General features: G+C 41.6%; 2 protein-coding genes across 9 annotated transcripts; both read left to right on the forward strand.

Annotated features, from left to right (window-relative positions):
* The first annotated feature begins 8938 nt into the window (after positions 1 to 8938).
* Positions 8939 to 15111, forward strand: LOC141599125 (proline-rich receptor-like protein kinase PERK8). Of its 7 annotated transcripts, none has more exons than XM_074419041.1 (10): positions 8942 to 9054; positions 10161 to 10262; positions 10862 to 10997; positions 11095 to 11238; positions 11340 to 11545; positions 12854 to 12980; positions 13064 to 13135; positions 13452 to 13638; positions 13904 to 14036; positions 14558 to 15111. In XM_074419041.1, exons 3-10 carry the CDS (start codon positions 10925 to 10927, stop codon positions 14819 to 14821), a joined length of 1206 nt encoding a protein of 401 aa, XP_074275142.1. In that variant the 5' UTR covers positions 8942 to 9054; positions 10161 to 10262; positions 10862 to 10924; the 3' UTR covers positions 14822 to 15111. The 7 variants fall into 7 exon arrangements, with proteins under 7 accessions (XP_074275146.1, XP_074275144.1, XP_074275142.1 ...); XM_074419040.1 differs by having other exon boundaries at positions 8945 to 9054; positions 10152 to 10262; XM_074419045.1 differs by having other exon boundaries at positions 8939 to 10262; positions 11343 to 11545.
* A 3486-nt stretch (positions 15112 to 18597) lies between these two features.
* Positions 18598 to 22873, forward strand: LOC141599126 (LRR receptor-like serine/threonine-protein kinase RPK2). 2 transcript variants are annotated; one of them, XM_074419048.1, is made up of 3 exons: positions 18598 to 22006; positions 22147 to 22430; positions 22559 to 22873. In XM_074419048.1, exon 1 carries the CDS (start codon positions 18762 to 18764, stop codon positions 21897 to 21899), a length of 3138 nt encoding a protein of 1045 aa, XP_074275149.1. In that variant the 5' UTR covers positions 18598 to 18761; the 3' UTR covers positions 21900 to 22006; positions 22147 to 22430; positions 22559 to 22873. The 2 variants fall into 2 exon arrangements, with proteins under 2 accessions (XP_074275149.1, XP_074275150.1); XM_074419049.1 differs by having other exon boundaries at positions 22563 to 22873.
* Positions 22874 to 23060: the final 187 nt, after the last annotated feature.

Genomic DNA, 23060 nt, shown 5'->3' on the forward strand with positions numbered 1-23060 from the left:
TGTTTGAAGGGGAATTGTACAGGAGGTCCGTGACGAGGCCACTCTTGAAATGCGTCGGTCCAGCCGACGCGGAGCTAATACTGACAGAAATTCACGAGGGCATCTGCGGCCATCACATGGGGGCAAGAACACTAGCCCACAAAGCTCTCCGAGCCGGCTACTTCTGGCCCACCATGCTTGCGGATTCCAGAGCCAAAACCAAAAAGTGCAACAACTGTCAAATGCATGCTCTGGTGATACATGCGCCATCCCGAGACCTGCAGCCGGTACTTAATCCCCTTCCTTTCGCACAGTGGGGGATAGATCTACTAGGGCCGTTTCCAACGGCATCCGGCGGAAGAAAGTTCTTGATTGTCGCCGTTGACTACTTCACCAAATGGGTTGAAGTCGAGCGAGCACTGCAAAGACGATGGCGTACCGTAAGAAAGGTAATGGGAAAATGTCATAACTCGTTTTGGGTTACCCAAAGTCATGGTATTCGACCACGGCCGAGAGTTTTGGAGTGACACAATAATGAGCTGGCTGGAGGAACTTGGTATCAAATTTGCATACTCCTCCGTCTGTCACCCACAGAGCAATGGACAAAGCGGAGGGCCTAATAAAACAATCCTCAACGGTTTGAAGAAGACAGTTGAAGACCTAAAGGGAAGATGGGCCGATGAACTACCGGCGTCCGTGGTCCCCTGCGAACCACGGAGAAAGAAGCAATGAGGTACTGATCGTTCCACTTAGTCTACGGTCCGGCGATCCCGCAATTGAAGCAACGGTGTCCGACATTCGAACGGCCACCTTTAACCCGGTTGAAAATGAGGAAGGCTTAAGAACCTCCCTAGACCTGGTCGAAGAAAGCCGAGATACAAAGACGCCTCAACTTGGCAAAGTATACCAAAACCGAATGAGAAGAGCTTACAACCGAAGAGTCCACAAAAGGGACTTGAAAGTAGGGGATCTAGTCCTAAGAAAGTCGGCCGCCACCAACAAAGGAAACATTCATGGTAAACTAACGGCCAACTGGGAGGGTCCCTACAAAGTGGTTGAAGAAATGAGGCCGGGTACATACCGGCTGACCGACATGAAGGGAGTGCCTCTGATGAGCCATTGGAACACTGACAATCTCAGGAAATACTTTGTGTAGCGGCGGAGGTGTCCAAAACAATTGTTGGCACCCCAACGCATGTTTACATCTAATGAAGAATCACCCAATTTTTCCATCAAAGTGTTTATCCCTTCCGCAGTCATATCGAGGTAGACGCCACGGCCCAAGCCAGGCAGTCACCCCAAGAACGCTGTCGCGCCGTAACCCCTAGTCGCCTCGGCCCACCGAAGGCCTGGCAGGGGACACAACGGTCGATACGCCAAAGAACGCCATTTGTCGCGCCAGTAACCCCTAGTCGCCTCGGCCCACCGAAGGCCTGGCAAAGGGCACAACGGTCGATACGCCAAAGAACGTTGTCGCGCCGTAACCCCTAGTCTCCTCGGTCAGCCGAAGGCCTGGCAGGGGACACAACGGTCGATACGCCAATATACGCTCTCGCGCCGTAACCTCTAGTCGCCTCGGCCCACCGAAGGCCTGGCAGGGGACACAACGGTCGATACGCCAAAGAACGCTGTCGCGCCGTAACCCCTAGTCGCCTCGGCCCACCGAAGGCCTGGCAAAGGGCACAACGGTCGATACGCCAAAGAACGTTGTCGCGCCGTAACCCCTAGTCGCCTCGGTCAGCCGAAGGCCTGGCAGGGGACACAACGGTCGATACGCCAATATACGCTCTCGCGCCGTAACCTCTAGTCGCCTCGGCCCACCGAAGGCCTGGCAGGGGACACAACGGTCGATACGCCAAAGAACGCTGTCGCGCCGTAACCCCTAGTCGCCTCGGTCAACCGAAGGCCTGGCAGGGGACACAACGGTCGTTACGCTAATATACGTTGTCGCGCCGTAACCTCTAGTCGCCTCGGCCCACCGAAGGCCTGGCAGAGGACACAACGGTCGATACGCTAACATGTTCACAACGGCGGTTGGGAAGCGCAAATCCGACGCCTCGGCTAGACCGAGAGTGAAAGAGGAAGCGACCAACACGCTAACATGTTCAAGAAAAAGACGTTAAACGCAGTTGAGATACGCATTCTAGCTGCCTCGGCTAAGCCGAATATAAAAATGAAAAAGCGCTCAATTAATAACGCAAGAAGACAAGAAAAGACCTCGGCCAAGCCAGAGGCAAAACAAGCAAACTTTTATTAAAAATGATAACAGGTTACAAGTGAGGAGAATACAGACGACGGCCGTCCCCATAGGGATAAGCCAAAACGCAACCTACCAAAGTTTTACAAAAACAAGGAAAAGAAAAGCAAAAGGTTACAGACATGATAATTTGAAGCGCCAAAAGATGGCAGGGAGGAAAGACTCAATAGTTAGCCCCGAACGCTACGGCCTATCCGAGATGCCGGGTGAGTCCGGTGACGACCGCCCGTCTCCCTATGCTAGTTCTCGCCCTCCATCGGCAGCAGCAGAAAGCAAAGATCATCTTCGGTGGCCGGCCCCAGGAGGGCTCGTCATTTTCACGTGCCTTTAGCCTCTCGGCCTCCTCTTCGGCCTCTTTTACCTTTGCATCGTAGGCCGCCTTGGCCTCGGCTATCTGAGCCGCCTTCGCCGCCTCCGCCTTTTTTTCGCGGCCGCTTTTCGCGGCATCGGCCATCTCATCCAGAAGCTGTTCAAATTTTTCCCACGGGAAGGAGCCTTCAGGAATGAGCTTCTTGATTGCCTCCCTAGTCGCTTCCTCGGCCTGATCCCGGAATTGAGCGCACATGTTAGGGATGATCTCGGTTTGAAGCATCTCGATATCTTTCTCCCTTTGGGCAAGGATATCCCTTGTATCCCTATGTGCCTCCGACTGGGACAAATACAGATCTTTCCATTCGTCTCTCTTGGCAACAACGGCGTCGTAACCGCCCTTATACCTGTCCCGCTCCTCCAAAGAATCGGGCAGAGGTGGCATCGCGACCTCGGCTTTGGCCCTCTCGGCTAGTAGCTGCTTCTCAGCTTCCTCCGCACGCTTCCGAGCAGCAAGGAGGTCAAGCTTAGCCTTCCCGGCTTCTCCCTTTGCAGCGGAAAGATCAAGCTTAAGCCGTTCGATCAATGGCCCAGCTTGGGCCATGACCTTTTCTTGCTCCATAATGTGGGAGCCGGCTAGTTGAGTCCACTTCGCCAGCCTCTTGTATATTCTCGTACCCTCTGCCACAAGCTCGGCGAGGGGAACCTTCTGGAGTAAGGAGTCACGGTGACATTTCTATCACCCGCCTTCTCAGGCTGCTTCTCTAATTGCCGTTCAGTGAGAACGACGGCTGCCGACGGCGGATCTACAAAAAATTCACACAGCGCATCCATGTCAACATTCATTGACACATCAGAGAGTCTGTCATCGGGAATGCATAATGAACCGGCTAAGTCGAACCACGAGTTAGATCCGTACCGTCTGGACCCTCTTAGATGGAGGACCGGGTGAATCATTCTTTTCCCCAAGAACGGTAGAAGAAGCGGCAGTGGCTCTTTTCTCTTCTTTGGAGGAGGAGGGCCCTTCGCAACGGTCACCACCTCCTCGGAGACATCGATGACCTCCACATGCTCCTTCTGGGCCGTTGGGGTCGAAGAGGGAGTTGGGATTGACGCCGTCGCCAACCTGGACGCTGCCTTCGGTTTTCTCTTCGGCACGCCTCCGAGAACCCGTGCTTGAGCCACAGCCGGATCCAGTGCCTTTAGCTGCTTGTCCATAAGTTCGTTGGGAGCCTGTTTACGATCACGCGCGTCAGCCTGAGGGTGCCGCTCAACGACGTTCCCGTCCTTATCAAGCCCTAACCTCTTCAAGGTTCTCTCAGACAGATCCTGGCCAAACCGGTCTGCAAGAAACCAGACAAGAGTTACATAAAAGAAATAAAATAAAGCTCTAAAAACAGGAGCGTAACAGGCAAAGATGGGCCTCACACCGACCCTACTCACCCTGGTTGAGGGCCGGTATGAGGCCGACGCGGCAAAGCAGCTCATCCGAAGAATAATCGAGTCGGGGCACCCATCTCTTCTCAAAGCATCAAACATGATCGCCCGCTCCTCATCCGCACCAAGAGGAACCCTACCGGCATCCATCTTGAGCTTACTCGGGAGACCCATTTTTCACGCTCCCTCTTACTCTCGCACCGCAAGTTGACTTGGTCTTTGGAAGGACCGGGGCAGCGGATAGTCATCCGGCACTTCGACATACACCCACCGCCCCTTCCAGTCCTTGCAAGAAGAAAGCTTATCAAAAGAGAGGACGCCCGGCTCCATCTGCACGCTGTACCACCTCACTTTACCGGGGGTCGATGCCCGAAGATGATGAAGCCGGCGGAATAAGTTAACTGTAGGTACCTCCCCCTTAAAAAGGCAGAGCCACACGAAGCCAACTATCGTCCTAATGGCCAACGGATGCAGTTGAGCCACGGCGACGTTCATAGCTTTGATGATGGTCGTGACGTATTTATTCAAAGGAAACCGGAGCCCATACTCCAGGTGCCTGATATATACGCCGATATGACCCGGAAGAGGGCAACAGACCGCCTGACCCTCCCCAGGGATAACAATTTTGTACCCCTCACCGAAGTAGAAATGACCCTCGAAAAGAGTTCCACCGGAACAACTGGCGAATTTATTGGTCCAGGCACGGTCAGGACCAGTCATGCAGGCCTCGCCGTGATCCAGGATGTGCGACCTCTCTTCACCAGAAGGAATCCTTTCCTCACAGTCATCATCAACATCGTCATCCTCCCAACCCTCCAAAGTTTTTGGATCGACTTCGGGAGACGGAGACCTAGGGCCCCCAGACCTTATCGGGATGGCGTCTAGTATCTCCTCCTCATCAAGACGCGACGGGGAACCCCCCCGGCGCAGACTTACTAGGTCCGGCACCAGCAGAAGACATGTTTACAACAAAACTTACAAGTTAAAAAGAGATAAATTTGGTTGTTTACCTTGAAGAAAAGTACTAGCCGAAGTAACGACTCCGAAGATTAGAAGAGAAAGAAGCCCTTGAAAGTTTAGAGAGAAGAAAATTTTAGAGAAAATGAAATTGGTGCCCAATTTCAGGGACTAACTGCCCTATTTATAGGGGAAGGCCCATGGAGAAGGACCAATCAGGGCACAGCCCATGAAACGTCAGCCAATCAGCGAATAGACACGTGTCAGACATGCAACCACGGAATGTCAATCGTTGCAACAATTGAACGTCAATCAATGCAACAGTGACCAAGCGTCTTCAACACGCCCCTTCAAATCTCTCTGCACTATTCATCTTCCTCAACAAATTCCTAAGTATCCGTTCTCCGCCGGCCACATGATCAACCAAGCCAGAAAGCACCGGCCAGGGGGCAATCAGAAACAACCGGCACTCTCCACCCTGGTCTCAGCCAGCGTCATTGCCTTTTCCACATCGGATGTCCATTACACAACCATGTGGAGGGGGGATATGTTACGGCCATAATACGATCAAGCCGAGGAAGAAGAAGCCGGGGCAGAAATTTTTACTTGCGCAGAATATACGCTCAACATACATCGGAGCCCATACCACGGCATAGGCTACGCTGGGGGCAAATTGATTGGGCATATTCTGCACCCGTTGACCAAGTCAACATATTGAGCAAGGTCAAAGATATCCACAGCAAGTCAACGACTTAGACAGCCTAACCGACGCACCCTGTCGGCCTGTCTCTTGGGTCCCGGCCGGGGCAACTAGCCAGCCGGGGCACACATCCGCGAACTCATATCCAAGACCCCTCGGCGGCGAGTCAACATGGCCCGCCGGCCTGCCATGGGCCCCTCGGCCGAGGGTAAACAAGTCTTTCCACCTGCTAGCCACTTGGCCACTTGGCCACTACGTGACAAAAGGTGAAAGTCTATAAATACTCCTCAACTCTCATTGAGGAGGAGATACACAATTTAACCTAAGAATCACTATTCATCTGGTAATATCTTCCTTATCTCTCTACAATATATACTTCGCCAAGTAACAACAACTTCTCTCTCTAAGTTTACTGACTTGAGCGTCGGAGTGAGTACGCTCGGTCCAAGGCCGAGCCCTCAGTTTGTTCATTGTTTCAGGAGACCGCAAGGAGGATTCAACCAAAGACGTCATTCTACAAGCACGGATGGTAACAAATAACTGCTCTGGAATTACACCCGAAACAGAGACGTCAAAAACTTATGACGTCTCACAAATAAGTTTTTGGCCAATCTTAATTATATAAGTACTTTGGTAGCTTTAATGCACATGATTTAGAAAATCAATAGGAATAAAGGTTGGATATGGTGTAATAATGATGACAGCAAGTCAATGTATTTTAAAGAGCATGAAGAAGCCAAAAAAAACTTGAAATCCAAGCAAAGTTGGTGAACGGATACAAAACTAGGATATTTAAACCTATGTTACTAGCTGGCTAGGTGGACACACCACACACCCTTCTTATTTTATGTTTCAAGTTCTCCACGTAAATACTCTTTCTGTTTCAGTCATTTATTTACTAACACAAATAATAAAGAAAAGAGGAGGGGTTAATTATTGAATAACAAGTTGATCAAATTAAGTGTGAAAGATCAAATTGTTCATCAAAAACATTTCAGAAAAAAAAGGTAAACAATTGACTGAGACATCTCAAAATGAAAAGGAAGAACAGATGATCGGAAATGCGGAGTAAAAATTAAGTGGCCTATGTAAGATGCCAAACCTTCATCACAAATTCTCATTATAGACGGACACTATCCGTCTATAAGTATAGACAGATACCATTTCCCCTCACAAAATACTCATTTGCCATAAAGTGGGAAGCACATGGGGGTGTCCCACCTTGTCCCCCCTACCCATTTTATTAGAGGTCTTTACCCGTCTGTTCACCCCACCCGTCTATACCAAGACCTATTGAACCTTCATTTCAAACATGACACTAATATTATTATGAGTAAGTCTTGCTTAAAACGGGTCGGATTTTAAGACGGGTCGTTGTGTGAGAGGAAATGGGTAGAGGGGACAAAGGTGGGACTCCCCATGTGCTTCTCCACTCACCCTAAATGGGTATTTTGTGAGAGAATATGGTATCCGTCTTATTAATAAGACGGATACCTTGGTCTGAAATAAGAATTGGTGTATTATTATAGTTTTTTTGGTACAAGTAATGTTATTATAGTAGTACTATTAGTAGTACTGACTACTGAATGATAATTACTGGTGATTAAGAAATTTAAAAGCTGGTTGTTAGATATTCTCTTGTTTTAGTCCTAATATAAAATTAATTGGTTGGATCAATTGCAAATGCTTGTTTCAGTTAAGTAGGTGTTGTTAATGTATAAGATCTACTCCGTAATTATTAAGGCTCTGTTTGGTAAAACTAACTGAAAAGGTAACTGAAAACTGAAAAGGTAGCTGAAAACTGAAAAGCTAACTGAAATCTGAATTGGTAACTGATAAGGTAGCTGAAAATTAGGAACTGATAAGGTAGCTGATTATATAAAAAAAATGTTTGGCAAACTAACTGGAAAGGTAACTGATTTTGATGAAATGACGTAAAAGGATATGATAATTATTTAATAGTATAGATTTAAATGGTAAAAGCGGAAAATCAAACCAAATCAGGTACCTGAAATCTCAAATGCTACTCTAGGTAGTATTTCATTTCAGGTAGCTTATTTGGTTAAATAAGCTACTTGCCAAACGCTTACAAAAAAATAAGGTATCTGAAATTTTGGTCAAATAAGCTATTTTGACCAAATCAGGTACCTAAAATACCTTGCCAAACGGAGCCTAAGTCTCAACCACCACTTTAAAGTTTTTGTTGAAATTGACCTTTTAATATGCCCATAGAGCCTATGAGGCCCGAAGTATGATCTTCTCGGAGCCTCTTACCACACAGTGACACAATTGAGAATGTATTGTGTTTATCAACGTTTGACGCTTACGGGCCTTTGTGTGAAGCATTTATCCATGCTTCGACGCTTGCAAGCCTTCACGTGAAAGGGCGTGTGAAGGTATAAGATCCAATTATTCAGTTTCAAGCACCATCTTAAAGTTTTGTTTGAGATTATTTTCTAAAATGTGTTTCCATTTGATTAAGACTTGAGGAAAAGAGTTTTATCCTCTTAAGGTTTTAGATAAATTAAATTTAAACTAACCACCAATTTCGAATTAAAAAAAATCAAAGCTTTAAATATAAGTAATCGTTATATTCATACTAGGTGTTAGCCGACGCCTAGTACACATACAACCACCTTTAGAGGCACCCAAAGAAAATGTATATTATTGTACTCCTATTTAGAGATGACAAAAGCTGATCTATATTCGACGGATCTGACTCGATAGAACCCACAAATTGGCTGAATCGAAACCGATCTAACCTGACCTAGAAGGTTAAACTCATAACTGATTTAAATGTTATTGTCTCCAACCCAAACCAACCTTTAACCGGCCCATGAACCATTTCATTATTATATCCTTATATATACTCCTCCTGTTCCAGTAAATGTATATAATCAAATGAGATTGGGAGAGTAAATATTTTTATATTATAATAGGAAATGATATGTTAATCAATGATGAAAACCCAAAAATGTGATTAAAAAAACAACATATAAATACTATTTTTTTAACCAAGCAAATAAATAGCAATATGCTCTAAATAAATAATAAAATAATCACAAAATCTCATTGAAGACGACACGTATCCGTCACCTTGGAGTGACGGATACCATTTCCTCTCACAAATGACCCAAATAGAGGAGAGAGGGAAGCACAAGGGGGTGCCCCCACCTTGTCCCCCTATCCGTTTTGTGAGTGACATTACCCGTCACTTGCTCCGACCCGTCTTCAGCAAGACTAACGGTAAAATAATAGTAGTATATACAAATACAATGATATGGACAAATAATGTGGAGGGCCTATGAAATTGTATTACAGCAAAATAAGTTACAACCAAGATGCCCTGGAGACAATAGTCACCCAACCCCTTCCTCCAACAACTTGCATTTTTTGCAACCAAACAACTTCTCAAGTACCCCCTTCTTCTACTGCTTTACAGCTTATACTCCCTCTATTTCTTTGTTTTTCTCCATAATTTCATATTTTTAAAATTCAATTGTTTACATTTACATTTATTTATTTTCTGGGTTTTATCAATTAAGTTCAAATTTGCAATCTTTTTGGTTTAATTCTCTGTTTTTAACTTGATAAATGTAATTTACAATCTGGGTTTTATTAAATTTTATCAATCAAGTTGAAAGAATCAATCTTTTATGTGAAATTCCTTGTTTTTTCACTGAATTTAATGATATATTATCTGGGTTTTATCAATTAAGTTCAAAGTTGCAATCTTTTTGGGTAAATTCCTCTGTTTTTACTGAATTCAATAAATTATTTTCTGGGTTTTATCAATCAAGGTGAAAAAACTCAACTTTTGGGTAAAATTCTCTGATTATTACTGAATTTAATAATTTATTATCTGGGTTTTATCAATTAAGTTGAAAAAAACAATCATTCGGGTAAAATTCTCTGTTTTTTACCCTGACAAATAAGTTTATTGAATTTGGGTTGGTAGGTGTTGAGTAAATTGCATAAAGATTGAAACTTTTGATTATATCTCGCAAGATTTCACTAAAAATAATTAATTTACAAAACCCCCCCAAAAAAACTTAATTTTTTTTGAGAAAAAGAGTGAAATAAGTTGTAATGTGGATTGTGAGTGTTGTGATTGTGTGAGTGTGTGTCGGCGCATAGTCACTTTCTGTCAACATTGTCTTGTATATCCACCAACAACAACAAATAACAAAAAAAGAAGAAAAAAAAAGCATATTTTTTAATATTTTATTTTTGAATTAATTTGGATTAATTGTAAGTATAACTTTTGTTGGAAGTGGATTGATTAGCTGCCATTGCCAGAAAATCTAACTAATTCCCTTTATTCTAAAAGATATTCACTTCATTCGGCGCGCCGGGTTCGATTCCAATTATTATAATTATTGATTATTGATTGATTATTGAGTTTGTGTTGTAATTATATAAAAGGGCATTTTTATTTTTATAAGTATACATACCCTTTTGTCAATGGGAAGACCAAGTTCTTGTATTTATTGAATTTTTTGTTTTTGGGAGGATTTGAAGATCAATATATATAATTTTGTGTGGTGGGTTGGGGCAAATGCAAGCTCAAGGTTTCAAATAAAATCACATTTGGTTATTTTGTGTCGTTTTTGGACGATAATGGTTAGTACTTCTCATATCAGTTTCCCAATTTTTTCAAATGTTGTTGTGTTGATAGTTCATAGTTGGAGTATTGATTATATCCACCATTTTTGATGATATGTTTTGTATGGTGTTGCTTGTGTTTCTGCAATGTATTATCATTAATTCATCATTTCTTTCGATTTTGCTTCATTGTTTTTCAAAAGTTTTAAGAATGTGGTTTGCATGCATTGGCTGGCATTGCTATGTTTCAATTACTGCCCCTGTCCCAATCATTTGTTTACCTTCTACATTCTTTGTGAAAGGTAAACAAATGATTGGGGAGGAGGGAGTATTATTTTGTTTAATTTGGGAGCAATGTTGATCAAAACATCCACATATTTGATGAATTTAATTATTGATTGGAAGCAATTAGAGCTATATTATCAGTTGGAAATGTATCAACTGCACTTGATATTCGAAAATGAAATTACCAACTTGTTTCGATTATTGATGAATGCTTCTGCATTTGGTTGATTGTTTGTTGTGTGCCATGTGCAGCATTTGATTTTATTTTTCGTCCACATCCAGATAATTGTCTAGCATTGTGATTTTCCATTGAATTTTGTGTTGTATTTCAGGTTTGATGAGTGATATAGTAGTGTACTATATTTAGCTGAAGTGGTACTGGTGCCGAGTGGCGGATGCAAGTTATAAGCCCAGGGGTGTCCAAGGACACCGGAAAGTTAAATATACTGCGCATTTTGCCGATTATTTGTGCGTATAAATTTTAAAATTTAAAGTTGTTATAGTAATTTCTGCAAAAATATTGAAAAGAACCCAAGAGCAAAATTGTTTGGGTGCCAAATGTCAGGGCCTCTTGCAGCTATAGTAGGAGGTGCTGCAGGAGCCGCGGCATTGGTGGTGATACTAGTTATTCTTATATGGTTTTGCATATTCCGTAGTAGAAGTGTTTCAAGAACTTCTGAAACCGGATCATCCGACCCTTCTTACCAAGGTAGGTCTAAATTCTAATGCTTATATATCGAATTTGTGTGCTTTAATTTTCTCTTGTCCATTAAGCTCATACTCGGATTTTCTTTGTCTCATTAATATTAGTAGGAAAATCTAGTGTAGAGTTGTCCTTTCGAGAAGCAAAGCGTTTTAGCTGGGAAGAGTTGGCAGGAGCAACTAGAAATTTTGTTGATCAAAGTTTGATTGGTGAAGGAAAGTTTGGAGCTGTTTACAAGGGATTGCTTAAAGATGGTATGCTAGTAGCCGTTAAGAAGCGGTCTGCTGCACCTACTCAGGAGTTTGTTGAGGAGGTAATCATTTTTATGAAACTAGTATTCTTTTCTTGAGGGGAGAAACCATATAGTAACTGAAGATTAAGCGAGAAGCATCAATTCACCCATTCAATGTGATATGATTCTTGGTGCAGCTCTTGATAAACTGGTTATGTGCTTGCCCTATGTGAGTAATGTGACCAACACATTTAGAAGTATCCAGCACGGTTGTGCGTCCTAGCGTAGAATTCCTTTTTTTTTTTTAAATGAAAAAATGCACGGTTTTTTGGCTTAAAATGAAGTGCCAGAAACTCAGAATGATATACCCATGTCCAAGTGTCAAGAGCTGGACACGGGTACGCCAGGTAATGAGGAGTCAAAGCAACATGCGTGCCACATTTTTTACGTCCCTGTTATTATGTTGTTAGCCTTGGAAAATTTGAGGAACACGGTCAATTATTGATGAACTCAATGCTGTCTGTAATTGTAACAGATGGCATGTGAGTATGTGACCCGTTCAGGGTTATAAATCTTAGATTATTTGATTTGTAGTCTGTGGAGAAAATATATAAGATTAACTTATCTGTGGTCGTATACTCGTATTTTGAATTTTCAAAAGTAGCTCATTCTGCCTGTCTGGGAAATTTCTTTTTTAATGCAACTTTAAATACCGGTTTTGATGAGCAGTAGGTATGGTGGATACTTTCTGTAATTCACCAAGGATCAAGAAACTTGTGGTGCATTGTATCTTAATTGTAGACTTTCTGAAAACCTTTACGGTATAAGTTGGAGTATTGAACTAGCCATTGATGTCGGCACTCATCTTCTTTTTCAAAACTACTGTCTAATAGCCAAACTCGTTTCACTGCTTTATGTCGTGGCTTTGTTTACATTGGCTTACATAATGTTTCAGGATAGTGATTCCCATGTATTTCACATTGTATCGACCATTAGTGTGATTATTGTGCTATTTTTCCCCTATACCATCTTTTCTCAAGGTTCTACTTTGGTGAGAGGCATTTGCTCTTGTAGTTTTGTCTCGATTTGCAAAATTCAAATGACCGATTTCATTTGACATGACATTATGTAAATATGTTGGAAGTTTTTATTAATATGAAACCTAAGGCAGCACTAGAAAACGCCCTTTCAAACACTTCGATTCCAACTTTTCTTGTGCTCTGGTTTATCTACTGAGAGTTGTAATTATTCAGTCACCTTCTGCATCTAACGAGTCTCTCACATGGGCCGTGCGGGGTAAATAGCAACTTGCAAGCAGGACACTCTATTATTGACAGCTATGCAGTTTGTTTTTTGCTTTGATTTACTTGACTAGTAATTGTCAATCAGGTACGATATCTGTCATCTATTCAGCATCGGAACATTGTGGCACTTATGGGTTACTGCCAAGAAAATAACCAACAAATTCTTGTTTACGAGTACATACCAAATGGAAGTGTTTCCATTCATTTATATGGTAATTTTAGTGACCTGTTTGATTTTTTTCTTTCGCATTTTTCTCTGATTTGGTGGTGGATTATTTATCGAGAGAATTTACAGGCCCCAGTTCTAGTTCACGGGAGAAGCTGGAATTCAAGCACAGACTTGCAATAGCATTAGGGGCAGCTAAAGGTGATCCTTTGCCTAATCTGTGAGCATTTGTAACACATCCTGGTATTAGTTCTTCTTTCCCTTGTACACCGTGCAAGCCGAAACTAAGACAAAGGAATTTGAAACGGAAGACAAGTGGAAAAATAAAATGACGCATATAAAAGAAGATAACAAAAAAAAAATGAAAAAAAAAATTACCATAGGGCTTTCATTCTTTGATCATACAAATAACATTCGTCCCTTGATTTTAGACACTTTTTTTCTTCCTTAGTAATATACTCCGTTAACTGTATTTCTGTTACTTTGATAACCGTAATTTGTGTTCAATGCCTTACAGGTTTGGCTCATCTCCACTCCATTAGTCCCCGCTTGTTACACAAGGACTTCAAAACATCCAATGTGCTTGTTGATGAAAATTTCATTGCAAAGGTTGCAGATGCAGGGATTCGAAATTTCCTCGGAAGATTTGATGTAGCAGGCCCGTCTTCTCAACAGGAAGCTGATGCCATTTTTCTAGCCCCAGAGTATGATCCCTACTTTTACAAACAAAAATTATATTACTACAATGTCTCAAAGGCTCTTGCCTATCGATAGGACTATAGGAGGTCGGATGTCAACACAGTGCGGTTGCTTCCAGAATTACAAATTGCATCACATATTCTCATATGTGGCAGCAACATAATAAATATATCAAGAGACTGATATATAATCATGAACTTCACACGGTTCGTCAGTCTCGATTAAAATAAAGAGAGACCGTCGGCTAATTTGAATTTCTTGACCTTGTAGGGTGAAGGAATTCAGACAGTTTTCTGAAAGAAGTGACGTGTACAGTTTCGGAGTTTTTCTGCTGGAGTTGGTTTGTGGTCAGGAGGCAACAGAATCATATTCACCAGAGTCGGACCAAAATTTGGTTGAATGGGTAAGAATCTAAATCTCTAGCCCATACTCTTGTCATGTTTTTTTCTTTCCAGCTTCTCTTCTATGGCATGCTGAAGAATGAAATGTCATATCAATTACTAAAAGACAACTACAATGTGCTGTCAATTTCACCCCACACTGCAACTTTTTGCCATGGTTAAAAACATTGTGTCCTTCGGCGAAAGTAGGGTACGTGAATGGAGTAAAAACTCCGATATTCGACTTATATCCGTAAAGTCATGATTGTTGTTGCATGTGAGCATGCAGTGGCAGAGAAGACGAGGGAGGGTACATAGGGGCCATGAGTCCCCAACAAGACTGTCCGTGATTTTATGTAAATATCGGAAAATTCAAGAAATTTATCTGTCGCTCCAGCTAGTTTTTTCTCGCTTAAAGAATTTGTTAGCAAACTATCAACGGACCATTTCACAACTATTAGTGTTTTAAGCAATTTGTTTTTTTTTTCTCACTTTAGATCATGGTTTCCGTTGATGGGTAAATAATTGTTTTTTGCGCAATTAGGTGCAAAATTACCACGACTTCAGCTCAATATCGAGCATGGTTGATAAAAAATTGGGAAATAAGTTCACAATTGAAGGAATGGAAGAGTTTGTACAGCTAATCATGCGTTGTATAGACGCTTCAAGCGAACTTCGGCCGCCCATGAGCTACGTGGTCTCAGAATTGGATCGGATATTGGAAAAAGAGATGAACTTGACGACCGGAATGGGGGAAGGAACCCCAACAGTGACCCTTGGAAGCCAACTTTTTAGGTCTTTAAAATAAAGGGCATCATTAGTATACAATCTCCTCTTTTTAGTGTGATTTTTGTTAAATAGTTCATTCATCTTGTCCATGTTTATTCTCTATATCTTTGTTATTTATTTAATTGGAAAAAAAAAAGTCGAAAGAGACGAGCAGCTGTTTGATAATTGTATAAAGAATAGCTGCCATAATTTGTGTTTTTTTGGTTTGCCTTCAATCATTTATATGTATTGAATTAAAAACTTTGTTAATTTGCTTGATTATGTATTTTAATGTATAGGGTGGTGGTGGGCTGGTGGCATTGTGAGGAATGATTTCGGTCCGTTATGGCGTTATCTAATGAAATTTTTAATCAACAGTTTTGTATGATTTATTTATTTATTTATTCAACCTAAATTATTGGTAGGATTAGTAACATATTATTATTTTGGTTGACTACTAAGCACGGATTTTATACACATAAATTTTTGTTTAAGACGGACATATAGTCTTAAACATTAGAACTTAGAAGGTCTCATGGTCACAATTATTGCAACACTTCCCTGCTGTGCCCTTGTTTGAAGGTTAGTAGTTGACATTGCTGGTGATGGTGATCGTGTACGACACCGCCGTGGATTGGTCCGTGGTCTTCACGACTTAACATTAGCTATGTCGTCTTGGGGACACGAACTAATAGTGGTTGATGTCGCGTGTGGGCCATGATTTTACCATGGCTTTATCTTCTAACATGCACGAACACTCCCTCCCACCCCATACCAGTCACCGGACCTCCCCGAGACGGCCACAGTCCATAGTCCATACAACAGTTGCATATCGTTCGAAATTTCAGTCCAAAAGTTCAGTCCTCTACTGCCATACGCAAGTAGTGTATATTTTCTAATGAAGATCAAAAACGAAAATTTAAGAAAGTGTATGATTGAATCCGATTAATTACCTCATTTCTCAATTGCGAATTGTGGTTGCTCATGATTAAAAGTTATGTGATGTGATAGAGTTAATAAGTTTGGAGATATATAAGTGTTATAATTTGAAAGTCAAGAGATAAGTTAGACTAGGGGTAGAATTGGAAATTCAATGGCATAATTCGGGCGACATTAATAAAACACGGGCGACAAAAAACACTCCTTTTAGACAGTTTCTGGGCAATGGCGATCCATCACCTAACGATACCCTTCATTAATCAAATGGATTAATCTTACTCTCTCTCTTCAAACCAGATCCAAATCCTCCTAATTCTTCAATTATGTACATTAAAGCCTTGTTTGGTTCATACGGGAATAGAACTCATGTGTTAATTTGCAATTCACTAGAGTCCAACTCCAATATTCAATTCCCATGAAATGATAAAAACATGTTTGGTTGCCTTGGGGGAGTTTGTTTTTCCCATGAATTAATCTCCCGTATAGTGTTTGGTTGAACCATGTCAATTCACGTGATTTTAATTTCTAATTACCAATATACCCTTCCGCAGTATTACTAACACCTAATTTGTAGGGGTAAATGGGTAATTTTGAAAGAGATAAGATGGGGAGTTTCCAATTACCTAGGGAGAGGTTGGTAATCAAACTCCTACATCATGTTGGAGTTGAAAACTCCCTTGGAATTGTAAACTCCCCCATTTTGCAATATAAGGGGTAACCAAACAAGTTACCAAAAACTCAATTCACGGGAGTTTAGAATTCCCATGAATTGAGAGGGTAACCAAACAAGCACTAATTCTCAAATCGAATAAGTAATTACTTTGTTTAATCGTTACGTTTTCTTGAGTTAAGTTAATTTATTTGTTTTTTTTTTTAATTAAAGTTTAATTCTTCAGTTAGGATTTTAATTGGGAAAAGGTGATGGTGGTGGAGTGGGGAAGAATGGTGGTTGCAAGATGGCGACAGGGTGACAACCGGTCATCAGTTAGTGGGAGAGGCGGGTGACGGATCTGGGAGGGATGAGTCTAAGCGGGTGGGTGTTCCATGAAGTCATGAACAATAGTTAAGTAAATACTACTATGTAAAATTTATCAAGACATTTTCTGTATCACGGTAAATCCGCATCATTAATTCTGGCCGTGTTTGGTAACGACGAATTAATATTTGTAGAAGCAGATTTGAGTACCAGGATGATGTAGCAGGTTTGTCTAGCAGAATTTGTGTTGTTTTAGAGTAGTTTGTTAATATACAGTTTTAGATTAACAAATTGTTTAGCTTCTTTGTAAAATGACAAATAAGGACATAAATAAATTATTTATTAATTAAATATATAAAAGTAGGGTTAGTATTTTTTAAAGGGATAAAGAAGACAATTGATTATTTTTTCAGGTGTGTTTGGATTGAGGGGTTGAGAGAGAAAAGAAAGGGAGGAAGAGTAGGAGATATAAAAGCCCTTGTTTGGATAACAAAGGGTGGAAAGAAATGGAGAGGGAGAGGTTTAGAGGTATAGCCCTTGTTTGGATACTACTCCTTTCGCAAAACTGTTTTTACCCCCATTTCTCTAATATACGTGAGGAGTATTTTATTAAAATGGGGTGAAAGCAGTTGTGCGGAAGGAATAACATCGTAATTTATTTTCGCAGTATACATTTTACTCATTTCAGTACATTTTGCACCATACTTTCCATTTACTTACCCTTGACTAAAAAAACATCAACTCAATTCTCTCTATTGTCAACCCTAATTCTTATCAAAATAACAAATTTCTTCAATAGATATGATAATTTGGGTGTTGAATAAGTATTTAATTTGCTAATACAGTAATTAATAAAATTAAAGTTTACAATTTTGATATCTTTTGTAATTAATTTAGGGTTTAGGTTGAAATTGAATTAGGGGCTGTGATAATTATGGATTTATGGATAGAAGGATTAGAGGATTGTGGCACGTGGTGGCTACATGGCGGAGAAACGGTGTCGCCAGCGAGAGAGGGGATCTGACTAGGCGGAAGGAGAAGGTGCGACGGTTGACTGGTACATATTGGTTCGCCTCTGGTCGTCGGTGAAGGGAACGACGGTGGTATGGTAGTGGGGCTATGTGTAGCTGAGGAAGGGGTGGTGGTGATGCTAGTGTTGGTGGTGGTGGTGGTAGAAGATGTGGGACTTGGGAGGTTTATGTTACGTGAAGTAATTGTTTGCAATTTTTTTTTCTTTTTTTTCATGTGTAGTATACATGGTCTGACATGGAGAGGATGGAATGAGAGGGGTACTATGGTCAAAGTCGTACTGTAATGAGTAAAATGTGTACTGCAAAAATCAATACCCAATAGCATTTATCAAACTTATCTGTTAAACTAAACCACTAGACCTGCAAAATTCAACTATACCGGATTGATCTAACTTGGGACAAGAAATGTCGAGCCCAAATAAGAGTCAAAGTTCAATTGACCCTAGTGTATCCAAACTTGACTTGCCCGATTAAAAATAACTCGAACTAACTTAAAATAATTAATTTGAAATCATGTTTAGTATTGTCAAAACATTTAAATCAATCATCAAATCAAACTCATAAATAAATAATTTTCAAACCGCATTTTCATGGTCAAATTAACTAATAAATCAAATCTCTCTCAATTACTTACCCGAAAATGATCCAACCCAAGATAGCCAAAAACGATTGACCTGAGTCCTAAAATAACATACCCGAAACCCAAAATGATCTGACTTGACCCAACATCCCCAATTGTATGACATACCCAAAATCACATAACCAGTACTCGACCCAAATTGACTCAACCGGAACCCGACCCGCATACTAAGGAACAAAAACAACAATTCCCAATGCAAAACAGCAAAGAAGATGCCAAGATGCTACTCTATTCCTAGTCTCCTAATTTTACTCCACCTGTAATAACAAACAAACTGGGATACCACTCTCTACAGTCACACTCCCTTCACCACTTCCACCCTTTCTTACATTCTCTTCCTAAATTTACCATTTTACCCCTCGAATGCCTCTCCTCGAACCCACCACCTAAAACGATGTCGTTTCCCCTCTTCTTCTCCCTCTTCTCCTTCTTCCTCCTCTCCCACATTTCCACCGCTTCTCCCTCAAACGACACCGTTTCACTCCTCTCCGTCAAATCCGCCGTTACACTCGATCCCACGCGCTTCCTCTCCACCTGGCTCTCAACCACCGACCACTGCACGTGGCCCGGCGTCACATGCTCCTCCTCCTCCAACTCTCACGTGACATCACTCAACCTCGCCGGGAAAAACCTCGCCGGAACCCTACATTCCGCCGCCGGAAACTTGTCTGAACTCAGGTTTCTCTCTCTTCAGAATAACGCGTTTTCCGGCGATATTCCGCCGGAGATCGGTAATCTCCGGCGGCTTGAAACGCTAGAACTCCAATCGAATAACTTTAGTGGAAGAATTCCTAATCTTGTTGTTAGTTCGGTTAGAGTCGTTAATTTGTCGTTTAATTTGTTGACCGGACCGATTCCCGAGGGTTTAATCGGGTTTGGTAGGGTTAGGGTTCTTGATTTGTCGAATAATCAGTTATCTGGTAAGATTAATTTAGGTAACGGTGATTGTTTGTTTTTACAGCATTTGAAGCTTTCTAATAATTTTATTGTTGGTAATGTGGTTAGAGAGATTGGGAGATGTGTGAATTTGAGGACGTTGTTGTTGGATGGGAATATCTTGGAGGGGAGTATACCGCCGGAGATTGGCGCGATTTCGGAGCTTAGGGTTTTGGATTTGTCTAGGAATAGCTTGACGGATGAGATTCCGAAAGGGTTGGGGAAATGCAGGAAGTTGAGTGTGATTGTTTTGACTAATTTGGAGGAGTATAGGGATGATCGGTCGTTGAGTGTTTTTCGAGGAGAGTATAATGCGTTTGTTGGTGGGATTCCGGAGGAGGTGTTTATGATTCCGGGTTTGAGGGTTTTGTGGGCGCCTAGGGCGAATATTGGAGGTAGGTTGTGGGGTGGTTGGGGCGAGGGTTGCTCGTTGGAGGTGGTTAATTTAGGGCAGAATTATATGGAGGGAATGATACCTAGGAGGTTGGGTTTGTGTAGGAATTTGAGTTTCTTGGATTTGAGCTCGAATCTTTTTGAGGGGGACTTCCCTTCGTTAGTTCGTGTCCCTTGTGTAGTGTTTTTGAATGTTAGTCGGAACTCTTTATCCGGGGTTCTTACACCATATGTGAATAGCAGTTGTGGTAAAGGTGGAGTTTTGGAGGAGAAAGATTTGGGTTTTCTCGATGAAGAAGATATTTGGTATGCTTACTCAACTGTGAGCATTTGGAGTTCAAAAATGAATGGTCGAATAGGGCTAATGCCGGATGATGGTGTGATAATAACCCATGATTTTGGTTGGAATAATTTCAGTGGTCCGCTGCCTCTGTTTACTTTACCAGATGAGTTATTCGTGTCTAATTGGAGTATATCGTATAATCTTCTGCTGAACGATAATGGCTTCAATGGGTCTATTCCACTTGAGCTGTTGTCAGAATGTAGCCGTCTTCATATCTTCTCGGTAAACTTGACGGCCAACAAGTTATCTGGTGAGATTTACCCGACATTACTTCAAGAGTGTATGCAGCTTACAAGATTCGAAGCTGCAGAAAATCAGATTACGGGATCAATTTCAGCGAGAATCAACAGCTTGATTATGCTCAATTATCTTGATTTGAACGAGAATCGCTTATCTGGACCTCTGCCTGAGCAGCTAGGAGACTTGAAACATCTGAAATCACTACTTCTCGGTCACAATAACTTCACGGGGCCAATTCCTTCAAAACTAAGCCAACTGACTCTCCTCGAGGTATTGGATTTATCTGAAAACAATCTTAGTGGAGCAATTCCTACCACATTGGGAAACACAAGTAATCTTGAAATTCTCTTGTTAGATCACAATATGCTCACTCGTGATATACCTGAATCATTCTCGTTGTTGTCTCATTTGGTGCTACTAGACGTGTCTTATAACAACCTCACTGGTCGTATTCCGCCACTACGACATATTAATGATTGTGAAAGCTTCAAAGGGAATAGCTTTCTGCATTCATGTCCCGAACCATATTCATTGCCACCAGCTGGCTTACCATACCCTCTTGAAGTTCATAATGATCATCATCACAGGAAAATGAAGTCTTTAATAATTGCGACAGCAGCTTCTATATCTGTTGTGCTTGGTGTTCTCCTAATGATAGTGCTTGGTCTCACTCTTGGTCGAAAGAAACTCCGTGGACTTACTCGCCTGAGGAGGAAAGTAGTGGTGACTTTTACTGACACCCCAATTGAACTGACTTATGATAATGTTGTCAGCGCGACTGGAAATTTCAGCATTCGGAATTTGATAGGTACTGGAGGATTCGGGTCGACTTACAAGGCTGAATTAGTTCCAGGCTATCTTGTAGCAGTAAAGAGGCTCTCCATGGGGAGGTTTCAGGGGATTCAACAGTTTGAAGCTGAAATTAAGACATTAGGTAGGGTTCGACATAGGAACCTTGTCACTCTTATTGGGTACTATGTAGGAGATACCGAGATGTTCTTGATTTACAATTATCTTTCTGGTGGAAATCTGGAGACATTCATTCACAACAGGTCGGCAGGGAATGTCAAATGGGCAGAAATCTACAAGATAACTGATGATGTGGCTCATGCCCTTGCTTGCCTTCACTATTCATGTGTTCCTCGGATAGTTCATCGGGATATCAAGCCAAGCAACATTCTTCTTGACGAGGAGCTTAATGCCTACTTGTCTGACTTTGGGTTAGCTCGGCTTTTAGAAGTTTCTCAGACACATGCTACAACAGATGTGGCTGGCACATTTGGTTATGTGGCACCGGAGTATGCGACCACGTGTAGAGTGTCTGACAAGGCCGATGTTTATAGCTTTGGTGTCGTACTTCTAGAATTGATGTCGGGTAAAAAATCGTTCGATCCTTCATTTTCTGAATATAACAATGGTTTCAATATTGTTCGTTGGGCCACGTTGTTGGTGGACGAGGACCGCAGTTCTGAGTTCTTCTGTTCAGACTTATGGGAAGCAGGGCCTGAGGAGAATTTATTGAAGATGTTGCGCCTTGCATTATCTTGCACGGTAGAGGCACTTTCTGTTAGGCCATCAATGAAGCAAGTTCTTGAGAAATTAAAACAGCTAAGCACTTGAGAGAATGATGGGGGCTGGTCTTGAGATTTCTGTTCGCAGCTTAAGATGGTAATCGGGAGGGGATCAGATGACTGATTTCGAATACATTGGATATTCTTACACTTCAGGTATGTTCACCTGCTAGTGTTTTCTTAGAAGTTCCTTCTGCTATTATCGAGCTGCTCTTTGATTTTAAAGTAACTAAAAGGCAGACTAATGCTCTTTGGTATACCTAGCTGGAAGAGCTAATATGTTCCCTATATTTCAGGGTAATTGAATTGCATGAGAGACATACTCGGGAAGTGCGATTAATTGTAATTGTGAATTTGTGTTACTTAGTCATGCGGCCATGGAACGTTGGCTCAGAGTAGGCCACTTATGAATTTGACTTCTTGGTAAAGTATGTTTACGCTCTAAGGCGGACAAACCTCATTGGGTTAAAGATCTGTCTTCGATTCCAGAGGGGTGACTGAAATTCATGATGCAGTTCACAGGCGTGATGTAACTATCGGTTGAAAATCAAGTGACTGATAAAATGAAGACTATTAGCAGGTAATTCCTCTTCAATCCCTGCCTTGTTGATGTGATATTGTCGACTATGTTGTCATTTGTAGGCCAACGAGGCAACAATTTGCTACATTGTCTGATTGCATGGTGTGTGTTTTTTTCGGTTTGTGAAGCTAGATGAAGAAGCTCACATCAAGGGTTACTGTTGGGCATAACAAGAGTTGGATGAAGACATTGGTGATCTTTCCCTGTCAATGGCTGTGCCGAAGTCTGGCAGATACTCCGTATCATCAATCTTTTGAAGTCGGCATTGGTAATTGTTGGGCGACAATGTAGGAAGATGTCGCACACCCGTCTCATAATCACCTTGGTCGGCTGGTTGCGCCACCTCTATCTTATTTTCTGTTGTATGTAAATCTATGTAGACTTTAAATTGAGAATGCTAATGTTCTTGTTCAGATTAGCAATGCTATGTTACTTTTGTTGATGAAGTTGCTAATAGAACTTCTAAAACCAGTTGATCTGCTACACGGAAAATGCCGGAAAATTCTTCAAGAGTGCATTTAGATAAACTCTTGCTTAAAGATGACCTTTCAATCATTTAGTAGTTTTTAATAGGGACAAAGCTGAAGGCGATATAGTAAATCTAAACAGTGTCAAATCGTGCATAAATGA

The sequence above is a fragment of the Silene latifolia genome, chromosome 9 (genome assembly GCF_048544455.1).
Source record: "Silene latifolia isolate original U9 population chromosome 9, ASM4854445v1, whole genome shotgun sequence".
Lineage (NCBI taxonomy): Eukaryota > Viridiplantae > Streptophyta > Magnoliopsida > Caryophyllales > Caryophyllaceae > Silene > Silene latifolia.

Excerpts from the sequence above, each read along its gene's own strand:
- LOC141599125 (XM_074419043.1), top strand. The coding sequence starts at position 10,925 with ATGCAAGTTATAAGCCCAGGGGTGTCCAAGGACACCGGAAAGTTAAAT. Across the intron at positions 11,546-12,853 it reads CTCAGGAGTTTGTTGAGGAG|GTACGATATCTGTCATCTAT; the intron begins GTAATCATTTTT and ends ATTGTCAATCAG. Across the intron at positions 14,037-14,557 it reads ACCAAAATTTGGTTGAATGG|GTGCAAAATTACCACGACTT; the intron begins GTAAGAATCTAA and ends TTGCGCAATTAG.
- LOC141599126 (XM_074419048.1), top strand. The coding sequence starts at position 18,762 with ATGTCGTTTCCCCTCTTCTTCTCCCTCTTCTCCTTCTTCCTCCTCTCC.